At 43.7% G+C, this 26151-nt stretch overlaps 1 protein-coding gene across 1 annotated transcript; it reads left to right on the top strand.

Moving 5' to 3' along the window:
- The first annotated feature begins 494 nt into the window (after positions 1 to 494).
- LOC138979103 (uncharacterized) lies at positions 495 to 1223 on the top strand. The gene has a single exon (XM_070351913.1). It carries the CDS (start codon positions 495 to 497, stop codon positions 1221 to 1223), a length of 729 nt encoding a protein of 242 aa, XP_070208014.1.
- The last annotated feature ends 24928 nt before the right edge of the window (positions 1224 to 26151 follow it).

Below are 26151 nucleotides of genomic sequence, written 5' to 3'. Positions count from 1 at the left end.
ACGGGTAAAGTCATCAAATATAGTTTTTACGTCACGCGTTTGAGCCGAGATCTGCAGTCTTGGTAAACAACGTATGATTTGGAACATTGGAGAAAAAAAAGTGAGTCACGGGTGATGGAATCCTGCTCGACTTCAGCAAGGCGTTTGATAAGGTTCCACACCAGCGACTGTTTCACAAGCTCGACCACTACGGAGTGAGGAACAACACACTTAAATGGATATGTTCGTTCCTGACAGGAAGAACGCAACAAGTAGTACTTGAAGGTGTTCATTCATCGGCTGGACCAGTGACGTCAGGGGTGCCCCAAGGTACAGTCCTAGGCCCCCTCCTATTCCTGATCTACATAAACGACATGCCCGAGGCAGTTAAACATTCAAAACTAAAGCTCTTTGCGGACGATAGCCTGCTGTATGAAAAAGTAACAAAGCAGCAAGATCCACTCCTCCTTCAAGAAGATCTGAACGCACTCCAAAATTGGGAACAGAAATGGCAAATGGAGTTTAACCCGAGCAAATGCAACATCATCCGCATACTTCCCAGCAAGAATAAGCCGCCGATATTGTCCACCTACCACCTACATGGACAGACTCTCGAAACTACCAAGGAGAGCAAATACTTAGGAGTCACCATCACCGAAAACCTATCTTGGACCAATCACATCAAGAACGTGACCGCCAAAGGAAACAGAACCGTGGGATTTCTCAGAAGAAACTTCAAAGAATGCACGACGAAGGTGAAGTCAGCTACCTACACAACCATGGTTCGTCCCACTCTCGAATACGCGTCAACAGTGTGGGACCCACATCAGGAAAATGACAAGCAGGCATTAGAAATGGTCCAGAGAAGAGCAGCCAGATACGCCCATAACAACTACTTTGAAAAAACGCCTGGCGTAGTTACCAACATGCTGAACAACCTAGGATGGGAAATTCTGGAAAATAGACGAGAAAACAATCGCCTCATGATGCTGTACAAAATCAAGCATAAGATGGTCGGCATAGACGAAAAGAACTATCTCCATAGCTCCGACGCAAGAACAAGAGGAGATGGGCTGAGGCAGCAACAGGACTTCCATAAAGCCATATGCAACACCTTTTTCCCACGGACTATCTCCAACTGGAACCATCTTCCCACGACGACGACATCAGCCCCAAGCCTCGAGTCGTTCCGCTCACGTCTCCGCGGTAGCAGCCCCCTGCGGCCGCCAGTGGGCAACCCCTAATCCCTCAACCCCTGTACATAGTTTTAAACGCCTCCCAACCTATTATATCCAGTTCCTGCCCTTTCTCAGTGCTGGTTTTTTTAAATTGTCATCCCGATTCCAAGAGGCACACACCGCATCCGGAATCGACAAGTGACATCAACGCGGGACCACTTACGTTTATCAAATAAACCCGGTCCCAACGGAGAGAAGAAGAAGAAGAAGGAATGTCAGTTTGCCACTAAAATGTGAACTCCAGACTGTGTGCCGGTAACATTCCGGTTCCACTTTTTGTCGGCACCGGATCCAGTAAAAGGATCGATCCTTTTGATCGATCGTTTGACCCTTTTCGCCTTCCATAAAACAGGCCCCTGAAGTCCTTGATGAAGGGCTCGAGCCGACCCATGACCTCCCCGTCCGTAGCGTCCAGTCTGATCCTTCCATAAAACAGGCCCCTGAAGTCCTTGATGAAGGGCTCGAGCCGACCCATGACCTCCCCGTCCGTAGCGTCCAGTCTGCTCCTGCCCGTGAGGAAGGCCTCCAGGTAGTACTGCTCGTCGCTCACCAGGCGCCGCATGTCCTCCGCCTCCAGGTAGTACTGCTCGTCGCTCACCAGGCGCCGCATGTCCTCCGCCTCCAGGTAGTACTGCTCGTCGCTCACCAGGCGCCGCATGTCCTCCGCCTCCAGGTAGTACTGCTCGTCGCTCACCAGGCGCCGCATGTCCTCCGCCTCCAGGTAGTACTGCTCGTCGCTCACCAGGCGCCGCATGTCCTCCGCCTTCAGGTCCACGGTCAGCGCCACCGGACCGTGCGACCACTGACCTCTCTCCACGCTGCCCCCGTCTGCACACAGATAGTGTGGCTGTTGAGAGAGTTACTGATAGATACCTACACACACACACACACACACACACACATATATACGTACGCACGGGCGCAAGCCAGCATACACACACACACACACACACACACACACACACCACACACACACACACACACACACACACACACACACACACCACGGGGTCGGCCCGCTATTGCGCGGGCCGCTATTGCGCGGAGCCGCTATTGCGCGAATCTGTAGGGTTAGGGTTAGGGTTAGGGTTAGGGTTAGATTCACGCAATAGCGGCCCCGCGCAATAGCGGACCCGCGCAATAGCGGCCCAGCCCCCACACCACGACCCTCGTCTCGATTCCCCCCTCTATGTTGAATAGCGACTAGCTACAACCGGAACACGTCGCTCCAAACGAGCATGGTGCGGAACAGTTCTCTGTTGACCGTCATTTTTGGTAGTCTACCAGCCAGCCTTCTATGTCATGTATGAAACCTGGAAATGTCTGTTCCTGTAAACTTTTATGACGGAAATGTAATCTACAGGGTACGGAGAGTCAAATTAGCTTGGTTGCCTAAAGATGCACTTTGGGAAATTCTCAGAATCCAAGATGGCCGCCCAACGGTCATCTTGAAGATGGTCAATATATAACTTTTGATCCAGATGGGCTAAAGAGTCGTGTAATACCTCAATATAGGGGTTTTTGATGTCAGCGAGTTCATTTCTGAGGTTGGTTTGTCAATCCTGTCAACAGAATCCAAGATGGCCGCCAAGATGGCCGTCAAAATATCTAAAAACACATTTTTCGCCATATCTGGGTTTCTAAAGCAGCTAGATTCATGATCTTAGTGCTGACCATGTTTCCAAAGGCTGGAAAGCTGTTCTGATATCACCCAGATGCAAGATGGCTGCCAAGATGGCAGGTAAACGTCATTCACGCTCAAATTAATGTCACACAAAAATAAGGAAAACGCCATATTGTTTGTCTTTTGTCTGAAAGAACATGTTAGCATCCAGTTAAAGAGGCAACTTTCAGAAAAGCCGATGGGTCTCGATGGTGGGGACGGACAAGAAGGAGAGCAAGCACAAAGAGGAAGGTAAAAGAAGACGAGCGATGGACGCAGCAGACCGGACGAAGATTGCAGAGGAACTGCAGAAGCACTCGCACCCTCTCATTGTTGATTCCACTGACCTGTACAACATCGTCAACGGGCAGATCGCGCCAGCAAAAGTAAATGTCCAAGATGCACTGAAGATCGGCAGCACTCAAAGTGAGCAGTTCGCCGCTTCGCTTCACGGCACATTCCATGGCCCGATCGAGAGGAAAGTGAATACCATGCAGGAGATGAAAAAAGTAGTGGTTGTGAAAGACAAGGCCATCTTTGACATTGAAACATTATTCGTACGGCTTCAGATCATTGGGCAACAACGTGGTGTGAAGGCGACAGACATCTTCAAGTACGAACTCAGTCCCGTACCTCCATCTCTCATCGACGAGTTCGGGTGTTTGAGGAAAGGAGACAAGGCTGTGCTCGTCAAGTGTCTTGGTGTGCCGGTAAACAACGCACCTGCACCAGACGTGGTGCTGGTCGACGCCAGCCAGCTCCTGTACCATGTTGTGTGGCCTGTTGCGGGGACAGCAGGAGATCTTGTCGCGAGTTTCGGCGCTCGACTGAGCCGCTATCCTCCAGCAGCACAGAAACTGGTGTTGTTTGACAGGTACCATGAGAATCAGCCAACTGCGAAGGACCACGAGAGGATGAGGAGGGCAGGGGAAGGATCAAAGGACTTCCGTCTGACACCCACAACCCCCCTCCCACACAGAGAAGCTATCATGAAGAACGCCAACAACAAACGCCTCCTCAGCAACATCCTCTGTGGATATCCTCTGCAGAACAACGTGGAGCTTGTCAGCAGTTTCGATTGTCTTGTCACTCATGAGGAGGCGGATATCACGCTGTGCAGCTACATGCTGAAGGCTGCAGCAGGCGGGTCGGAGACGATCAGGGTGCTGTGTGACGACACTGATGTGTTCGTCCTTCTCGTGTACTGGGCATGGAGGAAGAGGATACAGAAGAGCATCCAGATGGAGAAGTGGGACGGCGCGGTGCTTGACATTCGCGCAGCAGTGGACAAATTGGGGGACAAGTGTGGTCAGCTACTCGGCATGCACGCCTTATCGGGCTGCGACACCGTGTCGTACCCCTGTTACAAGGGCAAGAAGTCGGCGCTCAAGGTGCTTGGAAACAGCGACATCCCAGGCCTGCAAGATGTCCTTGGGGAGCCAGACGTCAGTCATGACCAACTTAAGGCCACTGCCGACTCATTCTTCCTCGCGCTGTACAGTCAGAAGAAGGCCAAGTCCCTCAATGGTGCAAGATCCAAACTGTATCTGAGCAGGAAGAAACCACCACCTCTGAAGAGGCTACGACCAACAGATTGCAACCTGAGGCTGCATGCTCTCCGAGCACATCTGCAGATGATGTTGTGGAAGGCAGCAGACCAGAAAGATCCACCAGCCGAGGCTCATGATATCCGCTGCTTCGGATGGGGTGTCGATGAATCTGGTGCTGTAACACCATCGCTGTCTAATGCGCCGATAGCACCGCAGCAGCTCTTAGATGTCGTGAGCTGTAGTTGCAGCGCCGAGGGGAAAGCGTGCAGCGAGAAGAAGTGCAGTTTCCACAGTGGGAGACTTACGTGCACTGAATACTGTTATTGCGAGGGAGGAGATGCCTGCTGCAGTCCTTACACGGAGCATGAGCCTGTGGTGGAGGAGGAGGACGAGGAGGAGGAAGAAGAGGAGGAAGAGGAGGAGTAGGAGGAGGAGGCGGAAGAGGAGGAGTTTGTTGAAGACGACCAGTAAAACGAGAAAGAAGCTGACAATGAAGAAGGAGATATGGTTTCAAAGTTTAAATCGTTTGTTTGCTGTAACGCTAGAGCAGTAGATTTCTATTTCGGTCGTGGCGTGCCAGCTAAACTGCTTTAGGACATGGACTTTCCCACTTGGACTTGATTGAGGTCCTGAAAGTTGCCTCTTTAACTGGATGCTAACATGTTCTTTCAGACAAAAGACAAACAATATGGCGTTTTCCTTATTTTTGTGTGACATTGATTTGATCGTGAATGACGTTTACCTGCCATCTTGGCAGCCATCTTGCATCTGGGTGATATCAGAACGGCTTCCCAGCCTTTGGAAACATGGTCAGCACTAAGATCATGAATCTAGCTGCTTTAGAAACCCAGATATGGCGAGAAATGTGTTTTTAGATATTTTGACGGCCATCTTGGCGGCCATCTTGGATTCTGTTGACAGGATTGACAAACCAACCTCAGAAATGAACTCGCTGACATCAAAAACCCCTATATTGAGGTATTACACGACTCTTTAGCCCATCTGGATCAAAAGTTATATATTGACCATCTTCAAGATGACCGTTGGGCGGCCATCTTGGATTCTGAGAATTTCCCAAAGTGCATCTTTAGGCAACCAAGCTAATTTGACTCTACATACCCTATAGATTACATTTCCGTCATAAAAGTTTACAGGAACAGACATTTCCAGGTACTCTTTTTGGTAAGTAGACTATGGCGAAACAGCGTTTGTGCAAGCTAAACCGACTGATATTTGTTCACCAAGACTATGAAATCTGGGGTCGCGTGGACCAAGACTTTATTGCTCTTTTTTCATTTTCAAAATGACGTCATCGTAGTAATTCAACACGTCTGACTTGTCTCAAGCATTCCAATACTGTGCTGTGGAGAGTGATGAGCTTGTCGAAGTGCCTGCTGGCACACTTTGTATTGTGTCCTGATTGATATAACACTAAACAGGAACATGCTGGAACGTTATTTGCAAGACGAATGACCAAAGACCAAACAGCAGAGGGCGCGTGAGCAGGATTGGTGTAACAGTGTAATGGAAAACAAAATGCTGATCATCCTGATGTGTGCTGTCCTGATTTTCATCACAGGCCGTAAGTTTCACTTCCCACGGGTTGGGGGGGGGGGGGGGGGAGGTGGTGAGGGGGTATTGACGTGCTGAATTCACGACTTGCAGGACTCTGTGACCAAGGATAATTAAGATCACTTCGCTACAACATGGATTGCTTCACAGGACCGATCACAGGCGGAAGGTATCGTTCACTGGACCACTACTTTCATAGAAAGACTACAAGGTATGTCACTCAGCTTCGAGTCGTGCTCCACTAACTTCAGAAAAAAAGTATGCAAAAAATCAAGTAGAAGTGCATTGCCAAGGCACTGCATACCCCCAGCAAAATACCAATCGTCCGTCTCTCTCTCTCTCTCTCTCTCTCTCTCTCTCTCTCTCTCTCTCTCTCTCTCTCTCTCTCTCTCTCTCTCTCTCTCTCTCTCTCTCTCAGTCTCTCTCTCTCTCTCTCTCTCTCTCTCTCTCTCTCTCTCTCTCTCTCTCTCTCTCTCTCTCTCTCTCTCTCGCTATCTCTCTCACGCACACACACACACGCACACATACACAACCACACACACTCACACTCGCAAACACACTCACACCCACACGCACACATCCACACAGACAAACACACACACGCACGCACGCACACACACACACACCCACACTTACGCACACACACCCCAAGTCACACACGCACACATACAAACACTCACTCACACGCACTTACTTACTCTCTCACAAAAACTTCATACACATAAAACACACACCCATACGCACATATAGACAGACGGACATACACACCTTTACAAACAAACACACATACACACACACACACACACACATTATATATGCACACACACACACACACACACAAACACACACACACACACCACACAGGCACACCACACAGACACACACTCACACATACCACACACACACTCACATACACACGAGTACAGACTCATGCACGCGCACACACACACACAAACACACACACACACACACACATGCATAAAAACACACACACACACACACACACACACACACACACATACACACACACACACAGTAACACTAACACACTAGCACAAAATGAACACAAACACACACACCGCCCGAGAGAAAAAGACTACAGGGAGGCATGACGTCATGATGCATTAATTGTCGTCAAAAACTTTCGACCGTGACGTAATCTTCTTTCGCGAGCTTTATCCATAGACTTGGAAACTACGGAATTTCTACCCGTCCAAAGCGGCCTTGTATTGGGTGGCGTTTGCTCAAAAATGGGGGCGCCTATTGCACCCACCGTATTTTTGTTAGTATGGTCCCAATTTGTGGTGAACTTCCATCTTCAACTGTAGCCAATAGCCGGGCACAAAGAATCCTTCTTTATCATGTATTATCGGTATGAACATTTCTCAAGTCTATTGCAGTATAGCGTTCGTGGGTTACCTCCAGCTTCGCTGGGATAATTGCCAATGTCAAGAATCTTTGTAACTTTACAAATGCCGTGATAAATGAATGTTCTAACTATCTGTACCTTTTATATTTAGCTGCCTGTCCGCTGTATGCTTTTAAACCGTATTTTGTGCGACCAAACGTGTCTGTCAACGGCATACCACTTAGATCCTGTGCGAATGATGATCGTCGTATGTCCCTGAGGAGATAGTAGTCCGATGCGATCATTGGTTATATACTAACCGGATATTCGATGATTATTTTCATTGGTCGACTGAAAACGTCTGCATCGCTTCCGTTCACGGTTACTGTTATTCCGTTGTTATGCCAACAACCTAAAGTGAAACTCCCGTGGGTAGCTTCCCTTTGCTGCAATAGTTACATATGTTTTAGACCAATGAGCACTGGTGTGCATATTCGATGCGGGATGCATGATTTCTTACCAACTACAGGGTAGCGGTTCGCAAACGAACATTCGTCCAAATGATGGTTAAAAACAACCTACAGCGGACGGCAGCTGAAAATTAAAGGTACATGTAGTTAAAACACTCATTCAACTGTATTTATTTGACCTCACACAGACTGTAGGAAGAGGCAAACCGTCTTGAACACAAAAATTGTCCGCAGGAAGCGACTCCAAGAACACAGACGACTCGAAGCTGAGTGTCATACCTTGTAGTCTTTCTATGAACGTAGTGGTCCAGTGAACGATACCTTCCGCCTGTGGACCGATCAGCACACAGAAGCCATGTTCGCCGTAATTTAGCTGCAGATAATCATTTTCTGAAGGTAAATCCTCGGTACAATACACCAGTTAACAGTTTCGGCACTTACATGGTACAAAGAAGGAAAACTCACGTGATACCCAAAGCGATTCTGGTTGGACGAGAACTTTTGACGAGCAACCGCTGCATCGTCTGCTCAACGTGATGGAAGCAATTGAACGGGACGGTGTGTTTTCCTCTACGTTATAACAAAAACCTCACGTTACATCCAAATTAGCGATGGCGTCAACATGCTGTGTTATTGGTTGCAGTAATGGGAGTAACCGACTTAAAGAATGGTGGTCGGAAGATTGCAAATACGTGCCTCGACGATCGTTAGTGTGTGGTTGCGAACCACAAGTTCAGGTGGGCATTTGTTATCGCCTGTGTGTCGTGTTTTGACAAACTTTTAGTACGACTGATGTGAGCCGAATTTATTGGGGAAAGTTCAATGAATGCAAAAAGGTATGCCATGTTTCCTTTGCGTTGGGTTGTGGTGAAATACTCAGCGGTTATCTGTTTGCGAGTTGCCTGGAACACGGTTTTTTAATAACATCTCTCGATCTTCACATATTTTGTCATGTGAATAAGAACAGAACAAGTTCGTCAAACATATTTCTTATTTTATCTGCATTGAATGAATTTACAACGTCCTTCTTGTTAATTGATTTTTCATAAAGACTACTTGTACTGAAGAAAATGTTTCCCCCTTTCACCGGGTGGAGGAGTGCGCCGGAGTAGTGTCCCTTGCGTAGAAACGTGGGCGAATAACACGATCTGCGCATGCGGTGAAATCAACCGGAAAAGGAAAAAGACATAAACATGCCGAAAAACGATATGCGCATCACCCGGAAAAGGAAATGGGTCGAATCTGCTCGCGATAAAAGAAGTGCGCATGTGCGAGATCTAAAATGGCCGCGGAACTGTTAACTGGTGTATTCTCTCACAACATGTTCATATACTAAACCGTGTGGGAAACATATAATATTATATCTCCCTTTCTGCGTTTTTTTTCCGCAGAGACAGAGAGATTCGCAATCACTTTCAGCTGTGGAAATAATGAAAAGCGATTACGTCCCTTTGTTTGACAACATGACGTAACGATATATTTGAGGCGACTGTGACGAAACTTTTCTTAAGAGGAAAGCCGAGACTAACAATGGCGGCCATGCGCCACCATGCGCGAAGTCCAAACCCTATAATGCTGCGTCGCCCAAAACAAATTAAGTAGAAGTGCAACGCCAAGGCACTGCATACCCCAGCGAAAGACAAACCTCTCTCTCTCTCTCTTTCTTTCTCTCTCTCTCTCTCTCTCTCTCTCTCTCTCTCTCTCTCTCTCTCTCTCTCTCTCTCTCTCTCTCTCTCTCTCTCTCTCTCTCTCTCTCTCTCTCTCTCTCTCTCTCTCTCTCTCTCTCTCTCTCTCTCTCTCTCTCTCTCTTTCTTCAAGACAGAAGACAAAAAAAGGGAAGTGTCATCGCAAAATCTGGCTAAGCGTTGGTATTTCTTCGTTGATTTCAAATGGATAGATGCCTGAGGCATTACTGAAAGCCCTTGGAGCTGTGTGCGCCTTAAGTGTCATGAGGCATGACTGAAACCCTTGGAGCTGTGAAACCCTTGACGTAATAATAATAATAATAATAATGGACATTTGCTATAGCGCATAATCATATATATGCTCAATGCGCTTTACAATATTAATGCCGTGTGAGATGGAATTTTTTACACATCACGCATTCACATCGACCAGCAAAGCTCAAGCCTATTAGGGCGAGCATTCACCTGTTACGGCCTTTATTCCAAGTCACACGGGTATTTGATGGACATTTTTATCTATGCCTATACAATTTTGCCAGGAAATACCCTTTTGTCAATCGTGGGATCTTTAACATGCACACCTCAATGTAGTGTACACGAAGGGACCTTGGTTTTTCGTCTCATCCGAAAGACTAGCACTTGAACCCACCACCTAGGTTAGAAAAGGGGGGGGGGAGAAAATTGCTAACGCCCTGACCCAGGGTCGAACTCGCAACCTCTCGCTTCCGTGCGCAAGTGCGTTACCACTCGGCCACCCAGAAGTGTCAATGACAGTAACTTAAAGAACTGACAGTGCGAGAAATCAGGATCTTAAAAGGGAGGAATCGAGTCTTCTAATAGGTGGAGGGTGTGAGGGGCAGGAAGTGGAGGAGGGGAGTGGGGGTGGGGCTCTTTAAAGGGAGGGAGTCTTCTATCAGTAGTTTGTCTTGAAAGGGAGGGACTTCTACCGGTGGTGGGGGGGGGGGGGAGGTGAAAGGGAAGGAGTCTTACAAGGGGATCTTAACAGGTGGCGCCCTCTGTAATGACGAATGGGAGTCGTGTATAAGCACTATTTTGCTTTTCTTTTCTCAAGCAGTCTTGAAGACAACCATTTAATTAACCCATTACACAAATAAAGGATTTTGAAAATCTTTTAGATTTATTGTTAAAAATTACAGCTTTGTATTCCATGTTTATTATCTTTTACGAAGTAAGTATAGTAAACTAGTCTGTTATGTTTTTTATTTGTTCAACCTTTTTAGGATTATGGAGTTTTATGCACTGCCTCTTATAGTTAGCTAAATGTTTGTATTTGAAATAGTCCATTGTAGTCGGTGTAGGCCTTAAGCTTATTTTAACGTTTGTCCAGTATTTAATTTAATTCTCTATTTTTGTATGAACTTAAATGTTTAGTGTTCTTAGTATGTCTTGTTAGGCTAAGTTCTATTTAATCAGAGTATGTTTGCGTGTGCTTATACCTAGTGATATTGTAAAGCGCATAGTGCTTTTAGTTATGCGCTATAGAAATCTCCTTAATAAATAGATAAATAAGGATTTGAAAATCGCCAGACGTAACCCTAGTTCTAGTGACCTCCGTCAGACGTCAAGGTCAAAGAGGAGACAAGTTTGGTTTTAAGAGTGACAAATTAGAGTTTGATGTCATTCAGATTTGACACAAATCTCTCTGATCCTCTTTAAAGGTAAATTCACAGAGGGATTCAATTGAGGTAAGAAAGAAAACAAGGTTTGTAAAACGACTTTAAAACAATCCATCGATCTGTCTGCCACACACTTAACGATCAACACTGGCTGCACTGGTCCCATCAAAGCATTCGAGGAAACTAGTGTTGTTGTTGATTTTGTAATTGTGACTCTGCCTGGCTTGAACCCTGCTGTGACTGACATTTATTACAGGGTCAACCATAACTATTTGCATGTGTAATTTAAAATACGTATCAGGGGCGGATCAGTTCATTTTATGGGGGGGGTTTCCAAAAGTATATTGTGAAGATATGGGTGTGAAGGCGCGAAGCGCCGAGCCGACGGCGCAAAGCGCCTAGCTTGCTAGGGGGGTCCGGGGGCATGCCCCCCCGGAAAATTTTGTAAAAAAGGATGCAAAATGGTGCAATCTGGTGCATTTTGAGGATGATCATTACCAGTTTCAGGCAGCAGATTTTGTCACTGATTAATACCCCAAAAAAACACCATTTAAAAAAAAATTTTTTGGCTGGGGGGGGGGTTCCGGAAACCCCTGAAACCCCCCCCCCTCGTCCGCCCCTGCGTATACTAAAATAAGTATAGTGACAACGTAAGTAATTTTCAAATTTGATTTACTTGCAGGAAAGCAAGGAGTGGGGAGTCAAAGCATCGCTAACTGTGATAATTTTAACCCTCTTGACATTCGAGAAAATAGACAAGCCATTATAGAGTGTAATTGGGCTGGGTCCCCTTCGGTCCCCCTCGTGTGGTCAATACAACGGGGGACTGATCCAGAGGAGACAGTGGCCACGTGTGTCCCTAGATGCACGGTGCATAATTCGACATTCTTTGATGCAACGATGACATTCTCTCGAAGCTTGCTGTACTACGATCAGTACGACCGTGACGCGGACAGTTCAGCACGCATTTCCTGTGCACGCCCGTCATCAGGCACCACATCAAGCACGACAACGACTGCGTCCTGTATGCTCAATGTCATAAGTAAGAACTTTTCGTTTTGACATTGTTATTTGTTTGTCTGTTCGTTCTATTCCTGGTTGTAGTTTTCTTGTCAGCATGCCTTTTGTATAGCTGTATTCGATAGTAGAGAGATTGAGTTATGGTTTCATTTTCACAAAGCACCTATCATTATAGGCAGTCCTAAACCCCTCCAGTTCATCAATGTTACAAGAGTGTAATGCACCTATCATTATAGGCAGTCCTAAACCCCTCCAGTTCATCAATGTTACAAGAGTGTAATGCACCTATCATTATAAGCAGTCCTAAACCCCTCCAGTTCATCAATGTTACAAGAGTGTAATGCACCTATCATTATAGGCAGTCCTAAACCCCTCCAGTTCATCAATGTTACAAGAGTGTAATGCACCTATCATTATAGGCAGTCCTAAACCCCTCCAGTTCATCAATGTTACAAGAGTGTAATGCACCTATCATTATAGGCAGTCCTAAACCCCTCCAGTTCATCAATGTTACAAGAGTGTAATGCACCTATCATTATAGGCAGTCCTAAACCCCTCCAGTTCATCAATGTTACAAGAGTGTAATGCACCTATCATTACAGGCAGTCCTAAACCCCTCCAGTTCATCAATGTTACAAGAGTGTAATGCACCTATCATTATAGGCAGTCCTAAACCCCTCCAGTTCATCAATGTTACAAGAGTGTAATGCACCTATCATTATAGGCAGTCCTAAACCCCTCCAGTTCATCAATGTTACAAGAGTGTAATGCACCTATCATTATAGGCAGTCCTATACCCCTCCAGTTCATCAATGTTACAAGAGTGTAATGCACCTATCATTATAGGCAGTCCTATACCCCTCCAGTTCATCAATGTTACAAGAGTGTAATGCACCTATCATTGTGACAGGGGAGGCTACCGCTCCTTTCACAGCAGACTCTGCACCCGAGTTGTTGGTCTTTAAAAGTCAACACCCGTTGATTGTGGAAATCTGTTTGTGATGGGGTCTGGTGGTTTCCGCTTGTCTTTATGTTCATGGAAACCTTCGGGTTTGCATAACAGTTTTTATAGGGCTAAGACATTAGCCCTAAAATGTTCAATCCTGTTTGATTGCACTTCGCTTCCCGAGGTGATCGTAGTGTTATCGGCACACGGTTACATCTGGCGCTTGCGAGCAGGGATGGGACTCGGCATGATATGTTTAGGTAATGGCATAATATGACCACTGAACATTTTCGTGCTGTTCCCATTCTGCGAACTTGGGATGGACAGTGGTCCCCCGGTTCGGAACTTCGGGACGAAGTTCATTTCAAACGGGGGCGATTGTGACAGGGGAGGCTACCGCTCCTTTCACAGCAGACTCTGCACCCGAGTTGTTGGCCTTTAAAAGTCAACACCCGTGGATTGTGGAAATCTGTTTGTGATGGGGTCTGGTGGTTTCCGCTTGTCTGTATGTTCATGGAAACCTTCGGGTTTGCATAACAGTTTTTATAGGGCTAAGACATTAGCCCTAAAATGTTCAATCCTGTTTGATCGTAGTGTTATCGGCACACGGTTACGTCATTATAGGCAGTCCTAAACCCCTCCAGTTCATCAATGTTACAAGAGTGTAATGCACCTATCATTATAGGCAGTCCTAAACCCCTCCAGTTCATCAATGTTACAAGAGTGTAATGCACCTATCATTATAGGCAGTCCTAAACCCCTCCAGTTCATCAATGTGACAAGAGTGTAATGCACCTATCGTTATAGGCAGTCCTAAACCCCTCCAGTTCATCAATGTTACAAGAGTGTAATGCACCTATCGTTATAGGCAGTCCTAAACCCCTCCAGTTCATCAATGTTACAAGAGTGTAATGCACCTATCATTATAGGCGCAGTCCTAAACCCCTCCAGTTCATCAATGTTACAAGAGTGTAATGCACCTATCGTTATAGGCAGTCCTAAACCCCTCCAGTTCATCAATGTGACAAGAGTGTAATGCACCTATCATTATTGGCAGTCCTAAACCCCTCCAGTTCATCAATGTTACAAGAGTGTAATGCACCTATCATTATAGGCAGTCCTAAACCCCTCCAGTTCATCAATGTGACAAGAGTGTAATGCACCTATCGTTATAGGCAGTCCTAAACCCCTCCAGTTCATCAATGTGACAAGAGTGTAATGCACCTATCATTATTGGCAGTCCTAAACCCCTCCAGTTCATCAATGTTACAAGAGTGTAATGCACCTATCATTATAGGCAGTCCTAAACCCCTCCAGTTCATCAATGTTACAAGAGTGTAATGCACCTATCATTATAGGCAGTCCTAAACCCCTCCAGTTCATCAATGTTACAAGAGTGTAATGCACCTATCATTATAGGCAGTCCTAAACCCCTCCAGTTCATCAATGTGACAAGAGTGTAATGCACCTATCGTTATAGGCAGTCCTAAACCCCTCCAGTTCATCAATGTGACAAGAGTGTAATGCACCTATCATTATTGGCAGTCCTAAACCCCTCCAGTTCATCAATGTTACAAGAGTGTAATGCACCTATCATTATAGGCAGTCCTAAACCCCTCCAGTTCATCAATGTTACAAGAGTGTAATGCACCTATCATTATAGGCAGTCCTAAACCCCTCCAGTTCATCAATGTGACAAGAGTGTAATGCACCTATCATTATAGGCAGTCCTAAACCCCTCCAGTTCATCAATGTTACAAGAGTGTAATGCACCTATCGTTATAGGCAGTCCTAAACCCCTCCAGTTCATCAATGTTACAAGAGTGTAATGCACCTATCATTATAGGCAGTCCTAAACCCCTCCAGTTCATCAATGTTACAAGAGTGTAATGCACCTATCATTATAGGCAGTCCTAAACCCCTCCAGTTCATCAATGTTACAAGAGTGTAATGCACCTATCATTATAGGCAGTCCTAAACCCCTCCAGTTCATCAATGTTACAAGAGTGTAACCAGAATAGAGGAGGGTCAATGCGCTTAGTTAAGGATATTAAGGCACATGAGGTACTCCCTGAGAAAATTAATTTGATTTCATTTGACAGACAAATGCATATAGTCTCTGAAACAGACTTCCCTGGTACCCAAAAGTGGCAGCAGCTATACGCAATGTTAAGGCAAAATGGCAGCAGCTATACGCAATTTTAAGGCAAAGTGGCAGCAGCTATACGCAATGTTAAGGCAAAGTGGCAGCAGCTATACGCAATGTTAAGGCAAAGTGGCAGCAGCTATACCGTACGCAATGTTAAGGCAAAGTGGCAGCAGCTATACGCAATGTTAAGGCAAAGTGGCAGCAGCTATACGCTATTTTAAGGCAAAGTGGCAGCAGCTATACGCAATGTTAAGGCAAAGTGGCAGCAGCTATACGCAATGTTCAGGCAAAGTGGCAGCAGCTATACGCAATGTTCAGGCAAAATAGCCCAGTTTTTTTTTTAAATGCACTTACAAGGGGAGAGAGCGAGAGAGAGAAAGTGGGAATGTGAGTGAGAGAGAGAAAAAAAGAGCTTAAGTGAAAGAGATAGAGAGAGAGAGAGAGAGAGAGAGAGAGAGAGAGAGAGAGAGAGAGAGAGAGAGAGAGAGAGAGAGAACTCAGGAACTCAGGAAATTTAATGCGAGGCCACCGGCATATACGCATGGGGGTTTACAAAAGACACAGGAAAAAATCGGAATAAAAATCCACAACAAAATTTCATGGTTGTACAGGAACAAGAAAAATATATATCGTGGCACGAAAATTTACAAATTTTGTCTCAAAGTATCAGTCATAGCAACAATTGCCTGTTTGAAATTTCTTCATCACGTAATTTCATGGCATAATAACAATACATGGCTACAGCTCTATTAATGTATATACTCTCATTTTGTAGCAGAAAAATCAAGGGTGGTACATGTACATTGTCAGTGAAATATTTCAAAATATATTTTACACGTAGATCCTGGTATTTTGGGCAGTGTAGCAGAAAATGTATTTCGTTTTCCACAGCAGGACAAAACGGGCACGTGTTTGGTACAGCACTATAGCGTTTGTTTCCATTCAGGTCAATAATACCTAGGCGTAGTTTGACAAAAATGTTTCTAAATTTAGTAAGTGTGATATCTGTTAGGTATTTTTCCGGCTGCAATAAAGACTTGAACGAACTATACGTTGAAAATCTATCACTTTCCATTATCTTACCAAACCATTCCTGCTTATAGCAGTCAATCAAACGCTGTCTAAACGCACGCAGAAAAGCTTTTTCATGAACAACACCACCATTCAGCCATACAAAGGAAAACCCACACATATCCAAACAACGCTTTACCGAGCAAGCCCAATTTTGCAAATCAACCTCATTTCCGGGTAACCTTGAAAATCTTTTTTTATCCATCTCGTACGCTTGTCTAGGTAATCTAACCAAAAACATGTTCTGCAGCTTTAGCCAGTACCTGATAACACTGACAGTACTGTCAATGAATAAAGGGAAACGACCGAGTTCTCCATATGCCATCGCGTTTGGAGTTCTTGGTAAAACATTCAAAAATCTTTTACAAGCAAACAAATGCGGAGATTCAACAGAACGAAAGCGTGTGATACCCCATATTTCAGAGGCGTACAAAAGCATAGGTTTTACTAGCGCATCAAACAATTTAAAAAATACACTAACATCCATGCTACCTAAGCTCCACATTGTTTTCATGATTTCTACCACTTTTCCCTTGGCTCTGCCTGCAAATTCTTCTAAAGCAATGTCAAATGATAATTTTGTTGTCAATGTGACACCCAAATATTTATAACTGTTTACAACATCCATAGGTTTACCTTGATAAAACCATTTTTCTGTCTTAGATAGATGACCGCCTTTCCGAAAAACCATTACTTTTGTTTTCTTTAAATTTACACTGAGGCCAAGGGCAGAGGAGGCTTGTTCAAGATTGTTCAATTGGTTTTGTAGTCCAACAGGTGTTGTAGAAATCAAACAAATATCGTCAGCAAAAAGAAGCAAAAAAATTTCTTGTAATCCAGGCAAAAACTGAACACCATGCCTTCCATTTGAGGTTACTTTATCGGCTACTTCAGTAATGAACAGGGAAAAAATCAGGGGAGACAACATGCAGCCTTGTTTCACCCCGGCAGGGCAATCAAAAAAGTCAGACACTTCAGGGCCCCATCTTACACATGACTGGACAGAATCATAAATCCCTTGTAGCATACGGAGCATTTTCGTCGAAGTTTTTATTTTTTGAAGAACGACCCACAAACTATCTCTGTCTACAGAATCGAAAGCTTTCAAATAATCAATAAAAGCAACGTACAGTTTACTTCTCCTTTGTCCGTACAGACATTTCTTAATCATAGTCACAAGTGTAAAAAGATGATCAATAGTTGAATAGTTTTTTCGAAAACCAGCTTGTTCTTCACATATCTTGTGTTCACTCTCTGCCCATTTATACAGACGCCTATTTAGGATGGAAGTAAAAACTTTACTAATAGTACTCAGGAGGGAAATGCCCCTATAATTTCCAGGATTATTTACATCACCCTTTTTCAGTAAAGGAACTATCACGGACTGACTCCATTGTTTAGGAAACACACCAGTGTCATAAACACGGTTAAAGAACTTAGTGAGAAAAGGGGCAACAATATCCTCAGCTGCTTTTAGAAATTCTGCTGGTATTTCATCAATACCAGAAGCTTTCCCTGCTTTTAATTTTCGAATGGCTTGTTTTACCTCAGCTAACGAAATTTGTTCATCCAATTCATAAATATGTACATCTTCCTCACTTTCTTCATTTATTACATTTTCGTTTTGTTCAGGCGTTGAAGCTGTGTGCTGTCCCAAAATGTTTTCAAAGTGATCTTTCCAGACATCGATATTTATAGTAGCACGGTTTCTCTCCCTTGGGCGAGACCGCTTTACCGTTGACCAGAACATGGAAGGATTTTTTCTGTTTTCTAGTAAAGAATCTTGTACTGATTTTCTATGTGCTTTCTTTTTCTCTTTTATCATATTTTGATATTCAGATCTTTTTTGCAAATACTGTAGTTTATCCTCAACCTTTCTAGTGCGAGAGTACCGACTAAGTAATCTATTAACTTCACGTTTTCCCTCCCTACACTCTGTGTCAAACCATCGGCTCGTACGACGCTGACGGCCTCCAAAAAACACCGTGCATCGCATGCACCGACCCGCTTCTAAAAGCGTGTTTACAAACATTGTCAAGGCAGCGTCCGAGTTATCATCAATACATGCGGCAGCGTCATCGATGGCAGTTTGACCTTCACGTGAAGAAAGAAAATCTAAAAATACACTAGCTTTGGAGGAATCCCAAGTCAGTTTCTCTGAACTAGTCTTATTCTCACTGTCTACATCAGCGTCAATTTTTAGGGCAGCACACACATCTAGCCGAACAGGCATATGATGAGACTCAATGCGGTTGACAACAGAAAACATATTTACATATTCAACAAAATCAACTGAAGACAAAAAGTGATCAATAGTACTATTTCCTCTTTCAGACACAAAAGTGAATTTATCATCGAAACCTGGTTGTACTAATCCATGCAGAGGTACAAGGTGAAACATGCAGCAAAACTGAATCAGTATTTTACCAAAGTTATTTGTCAAAACATCTTGTGATTTTCTTTCAAAAACATTACCATCCTCATCATCATCTTCTTCATCAACACATTCAAGACACCAATCCCCTATTCGGGCGTTCAAATCACCTCCAAGTAAATAGTACACATCCCTGCCAGCTTCCATTAAAGACAAAATAAACTGTTCTAGCATTTCTAGAGTACAATCATAATCTTTTTTATCATAGTACACACTGCCCACTGGATGATTATACAGACCAATAAACATCATGTCTTTCTCACAACCAAACAATTCTTTTGAAAGTTTTACGCACAAAACATTTTCACTCTTGGTATCAATAGTCTCAACAAAATCCGACAGACATTTACGAATCAACATAACAGTTCCACCAGAAACATGGCCCATCTTGGTCAGTTTCACACCTGGTGAATGAAGAACAATGAAATCACTAAAATAGGTACTGAAGTCAAAGCTTGGCAAAGTAAAGGTTTCAGACAAAAAGCAAACATCAAAAGAAGTTATGTAATCAACAAAATCAGGGTCAGTTAGCTTGGCAATCAACCCATTTATATTCCAACAAAGAAATGAAAAAGAAGTATTCAATTTGTCCTTATTTGCTGTTGCAACATTATTTACATCAGGTGTGTTTTTGTCATGTGCTTGTGTGTCTTGTTTGTTTGCATTGTCATAGCCTTGGCCACGCCCCTATTCGCTGTTTCCTGCACGGGTGGGAGTTCCACGCACGTTGCGAATGTAGGCCGAGTACCCACCACCTCCACTATCGCCACCCAATGTCATGTCTTTGTGGCCCTGCCGATTGGCTGAGCGGGTCACACGCTTATCTCTGGCGTCACTCTGCCCGGAATTCCGACCGGAATTTTCTTCAGTGTCACGGCTGTGACCCTGAGTGTCACTGACGTCACGCTCTATTTCTACTTCGCTGATTGGTTGACGCTGCTCGTGATCAGGGGGCGTCTCCGAGTCGGTGTTTGTCAACAAGCCGGGGCCACCCGGCCGGCGGTTGTCAGCACGGCGATCATCGTTGTTTCTGGGGTTGTCATGGAAGCGTAGCTTGCCGTTTGTGTAGTAGGCCGTCTTCCCCTCCTCCCTCAGCTGTTTCAGCTTCTGGGTCTGCCGTCTGGTGAGATCTTGGGCCGCTCTCAGGTTGTCGTGTTCCATGTCGCTTCGTGCCTCACGGTCTTTCATGAGACGCATCGCATCGCCCCAACGTTGGAACTTGGCAATGATAGGGCGGGGGTTGGGATTCTTGGGGTTGGGTTTGCCGAGGCGATGCGCTCGCTCGATGACGTCAGGCTCCCACTGCTTCTGAGGAATGTATGTGTCAAGAACGTTTTTCACTGCAACAACACAGTCAGCATCGGTGTCGCCAACTTCTTCTGGTATTCCGAAAAACTTGACGTTGTTGCGACGGGAAAACCCCTCCAGCCTGTCAACCTCTGCCTCGAGGCTAGTCACCACACGATACAGATCGTCTTGTTGTGAGGAGAGGTTGGAGATCGACTGTTCGTTCTTCTTGAGGGACTTTTTCATTGTCTCTTGCTCATCCCCAAATTTCTTCATCAATGTCTCTTGTTTTCTAAGCATGTCTTCTTGTCGTTTGAGAAAGTCCGCCTGTGTTTGCATGGTTGCCAGAACGACATCCAGCTTCTGCTGCAACGACTGCTCTAAGTGTTTGATGCTATCTGCCACTGCAGTTGACTCCGCACCACCACCACTACTTTCGCTACTGCCACTGACAGCAGGCCCAGGGTTTTCCTCTACGTCATTGCTCAATCTCAAGCGTCGTATCGCGAAGGCAATCACTGCCAGGCACAAAGATGGCGCGTGCTGTGCGTGCGGAAAGGTCACCGCCATCGGTGACAGGTGTACAAGGTCATCACTTGGCACTGACAAATGGCCAGTCACTGTTGACGAATTATAAGTCACAGTTCCCAGGGGTGGGAATGGCGCACTAAAAGCACTTTCCGCAACATCTTTGAAGCAGCACACGATGTTCGCAAGAAAAACAAGGCATCCCCAAGTAATGCACACGTCGCTGACACTGATTTCAGAACTGTCACCATACACGGGCTGAGCACAAAGCCGGTTCAAGAAATGTTTTGCCACACAAGCCAGATGAAAACGACCAATACTGGCCCTCCAAAGTCCTACCTCGATCATTTTCAGTAGATTTCTGCACACAATCACTTTAGACTTTCACTTGTATAGTTCTGGAGACTCAAACTTTGATATAGCCACTTTGAACTTGAAAAATATCCATCTTGTCTGCACTGTGAAAAATTTTCCCTCCTGCGCCATTCGTGGTCGACCTTGACCCCCCACAGTGACAGAGAGAGAGAGAGAGAGAGAGAGAGAGAGTGAGAGTGAGAGAGAGAGAGAGAGAGAGAGAGAGAGAGAGAGAGAGAGAGAGAGAGAGAGAGAGAGAGAGAGAGAGAGAGAGAGAGAGAGAGAGAGAGAGAGAGAGAGGCAATGACAATGACAATGACAAATCTTTATTTTTCGAGGGTGACAAGAATAAGCATAGATATGCTTTTTTGCATCTGGCCCTCGCCCTAAAGAGGGACTAAACTATTTTACTATAACTAGGTTACATAAAAACATTAATGGTAGAACATATAAGTTAATGTACATGAAGCGCATTATGTAGGAGCATTGTAGATCATAAGGTAGTGTTCAAAATTGGGTGTAAAGCAATGAAGATAAACGGAAAGTAACCCAACAATACATTAGCTCAGCAAAACAATGTATTACAGAGCCAAATCTTCGTGATTTTGTCACAATAAACCATAATTCCGATAATGAACAACTGTATACAAAGAAAGCATACCAATCAAGTTTATTTGTTCATAGAGTTCATTAAATGGAAAGAATATTTGGTTCTAAAAGAATCCGTGTTGGTGGATTGCCGCAGGGCGTCCGGAAGAGCGTTCCAGAGGCTGCTTCCTGAATAAACAAGACTTGATTTAAATAGGTCTATCCTAGGAAGAGGAGTGTTTAGTTTTATAAAGTGGTGCGAATTCTTCAAAGAGAACTTTGAACAAATGGTTTCGGGTGCATTTTCTGTCATAATTTTATGCATCAGAGAGAGAGAGAGAGAGAGAGAGAGAGAGAGAGAGAGAGAGAGAGAGAGAGAGAGAGAGAGAGAGAGAGAGAGAGAGAGAGAGAGAGAGAGAGAGAGAGAGAGAGAGAGAGAGAGAGAGAGAGGGAGACCTAGAGGGGGGGGGGGGGGCGCTGACGTAATTGCATGGAAGGATACCCAACATCCTCTATTCTCGATGACATACCAAGGAGTTAGTTCGGGCGAACGACGATCTATGGACGGTTTATTATATAAAGGGAAGCAAGCGGTTAGAAACGGGCGTCGATAGAGCCAATGAACAGGGATGGGAACTTGTAGTATTTCATTCACTTGTGAGAAGGGTAATGTTCCTCTTTCCTGTATCACACTAATTAGGTTAGGTAACAAATAAACTTGCGCTGTGTTTCCCTCATGAGCATGTTGCATATTATGTTTGCAGGTTATGCTGTTCTGACCAACTGCTTTATAGCGTACGACAACAGTTGGCAGATACTCGAAGGCAGTTGTGATTTTGACAGAGCGTATTCCGCCAGAAAAAACCTAAGCTGCACATGGTCCCAGAAACAGCCGGGAGAGGTAAAGACACTGGTGTGGCATGTAACAAGGTTACTATAGTGACTTAAATAACAGGCGCCAGTACTACCCAGAATTTTGAATAAAACAACACCTTTTGTTTGGTTCCACTTTGTGATATTTTTTTTTAATGAAGTAGATTGATTATATTTTCATGTGCAGTTTTTTTTCTTGATATGTTGAGTAGTTTCTGAGATGTCTTTTTTTCGGACCTAATTCCAACCCAAACAAAACGAATTTCGAGTGACCAAACCGTAAGAAGTAACATAGGTGAATAGAGGTACTTTCGCTTTCAATGGGCCAACACCCACTTCTTGCTCGGCAAGGGGAGTAACTCTAGGTTCTCTGCGTTCAAAAATGGCGGATTGCGTGTCTGCTGCTGAAGTGTGCATGTTTGGCTTCGATTCAAGTGATTCGTTCGTGCTGCAGTGCTTGTAAGAACCCATATATGTCAACTGATTCTAACAGATGTGGAGTAAGGAAACAAAAGCGTGTGTATCATGGTAATCGGTGGACTAAAAGGTGGGAATCGGCGTCGAAGGTACGCAAGTTGACAGTTCTGTGATTTGTGATGAACCTGACAGTGAAGAAACAGCTTCGACTTCTGCCTTACAAGAAACTGCCACGCCCACTCGTTCTGAAATCAAGCTACAGAACTTGTATTCAGATTTGAAAGAATCAAGTGATGATGATAGTGGGGAAGAAGCGTCCGATTCTGACGGAGAAAATGAGAGCATTGTTGATGCACAGGTACTACATGATGGTGAAGAACTGGAAGGGAACAGGCTTGTTGACATTTGCATTCTCAACCAAAATATTGCATCACAGTTGTGTTGTACATTTTGTCATAGCTCTGTGACACTAATTGAAATATGTAGAAAAGGATTAGGCAGTTGATTTGCTTTTCACTGCAATAATGAAAGATGCAATGAGCAAGTTTCATTCACAAGTTGTTCTCAAATTCCTGTTGGAAACTCCAGTGTGTATTCGGTGAATCGACGCGCAACATTTGCCCTGCGCTATATTGGTGGAGACCTTGCAGATCTACAGACATTTTGTGGTGTTATGGACATTCCACCCCCTGTCCAAAAGAGTGTCCATAACATTATGAACAAAACAATAGAGAAATCTGCATGTTCTGTACAAGAAAGAAGTATGTCTGCAGCTGCACACACAGAACTGCAACTTGGCATTCAGGATGAGGCCGATACTGTCGCAGACATTGACGTTTCTTTTGACGGCACATATATGACCAGAGGTCACTCCTCAAAGGTAGGGGTTTCTGTTGTTGTAGGTTGTGCTACAGGGAAAGTGCTGGATACTGACTGTAAAAGTAAGGTTTGCAAATCCTGTGATTACTGGAAAACACAAGATAAGAACTCAGACAGACATCGCAAGTGGCGAGCAACTCACGACCAGCACTGCACCAAGAGAGAGAGAGAGAGAGAGAGAGAGAGAGAGAGAGAGAGAGAGAGAGAGAGAGAGAGAGAGAGAGAGAGAGAGAGAGAGAGAGAGAGGGAGAGAGAGAGAGAGAAAGAAAAAAAGAGAGACAGAGAGAGAGAAAGAGAGAGAGAGAGACAGAGAGAGACAGAGAAAGAGAGAGAGAGACAGAGAGAGAGAATGAGAGAGAGAGAGACAGAGACAGAGAGAGAGAGAGAGAGAGAGAGAGAGAGAGCGAGAGGGGGGTAGTGATGGTGGTGGTATCATTTATAATGTATACTCTTAAGTAATAATACAAATAATAGATTCTTTTTGAACTTCCACCCTACAATAGTCGAAGGTCACTAAAATACAAGACACCCCTACACCCGTAAGATTGGACAGGGTGACAGACAGGTAAGAGGATAAGTGAAGCAGACAGACATAAGACATACACACACACTCTTGCCTAAGATCTTATAAAAACCTACAATTTAAAACTGTAGAAAAAGTTAAGCTGAGATGGACACTTCGCCTTGGTCAATAACCTAACATATATTCGCATAGGGTAACCACTCTGACAAACATTCAACATTTCTATTCCTGATAAGATTCAATTTCTTTTCAATGTAATATCTTTGGTTTTTTTTTTTTTTTTCTTTTTTTCTTTTTTTTTTTTCAAACAATTTTATTCACATAAATAACAACAATTAACAATATCTCATACAATGAATTAAATACAACTTATCGAGAACAGCAAGCTAACTTTTTTAACGTTTTGTTCTTCGAACACTCACACAAAAATGCTTCTTATCTGTAACTGCCTATTAAAAATACTTTCCAACGGTAAAAACGAATTTGTTTTTTTATATATACTAACGCACATCTTTCCGATTAAGATAATGTGGTTCAATTTATACATAGTTGCCTTTCTCACCATTACAAAATGCATACCAAATAAAACATCACTAACATTCAAAATAATCTTAATTTCTAAAGTACGAAAAATAAATTCTTCAATAAACTTCCAGAATTTGTATACAACCGGGCATTCAAAAAAGAAGTGTTCAATGAAATCAGTTACATCACAGCAGTAATTACATTTATTAGTTTCCGTTACTTTCATTTTACACAGGAGAATGTTGGTCGGATAAATGTTGTGCATAATTTTCCAGTGTAAAACTCTTAATCTAGTCTCTTGTGTTGACTGATAGGCAACTATCCAGGATCGTTCATCAATTTCTACATTAAACTTTCTCTTCCAAAATCCTCCGGAACATGGTACATCTGTTTTCATATTAATAATCTCTTTCCTGTATTCGCTGGCACTTAACACATTTTTGCCGTTAAACAGTGGTAAGGTAATACAAACATCATCAGTCATATTTACAGCATTTTTCCTCATAAATAATGACACAGCAGCTTTTACAACATTAAATTCAAGAATTCGGTTTGGCGAATATCCAATCAAATCACATATATCTTGATATGATAATATATCTCCCGAACGTACAATGTCAGTTAATACCAATACACCTCGTTGTATCCAACTCTCAAAAAATAAAACTTTGCCACTATACGTTATGCATGCATTATTCCATAATAAAATCGGCCCGATTGTCCCACGATCGTAGTGGTTATTATCCAGCCAATATTTTAATACTGCTTTCCAAAAGTGTGATTTCACTAGGTCTAACCCTTTAAATCTTGCACTGTTTACATTCGATAAGAAACATTCAAAATGTTTTCCAAAACGCAAATACATCATCTTTGGAGTGAAACTCCAATTATCATTTTCATTTGATGTAGTAAGTTGTGAAACCCATTGTAATAAAAAAGAGATTTGCATTTGCCTAATATCGATCATTTTTAAACCACCTTTTTCAATTTCAAAACATACAACGCTTCTTTTCACCTTTTCAAAGGCCTTCCGATTACAATCTCTTTTTCGCCACAAAAATCTAAACAATAAGGTATTGACTTCATTCAAAACACAGTCAGGTAATACAAACGCTTGCATAATATACACAAATTGTGAAATTAAAAACGTTTTCACAATACATATTTTCCCTACAATGCTCAAATTTCGCTTCTCCCATGCACAAATCAATCGCTTAATATTCCTTGTTCTTCCAGTCCAGTTATCTTCTACCAAAGAAGCACTCTTATCATTACAAAAATATACACCCAAAATCTTCAACTTCTTCTTCCAAACAAAATTATAAAATGTTTCATCACAATGTTTCCTACTACCCAACCACATCGCCTCAGACTTTCTCTTATGTATCCTTAAGCCTGAAAAGCTAGAAAAGTCA

The sequence above is a fragment of the Littorina saxatilis genome, linkage group LG10, assembly GCF_037325665.1.
Source record: "Littorina saxatilis isolate snail1 linkage group LG10, US_GU_Lsax_2.0, whole genome shotgun sequence".
In the NCBI taxonomy this organism is placed as follows: Eukaryota; Metazoa; Mollusca; class Gastropoda; order Littorinimorpha; family Littorinidae; genus Littorina; species Littorina saxatilis.
This window is presented reverse-complemented; position numbering and strand designations above follow the sequence as displayed.

Bases quoted from the DNA above. Each gene is read 5' to 3' on its own strand.
- LOC138979103 (XM_070351913.1), top strand. From the start codon at position 495: ATGGAGTTTAACCCGAGCAAATGCAACATCATCCGCATACTTCCCAGC.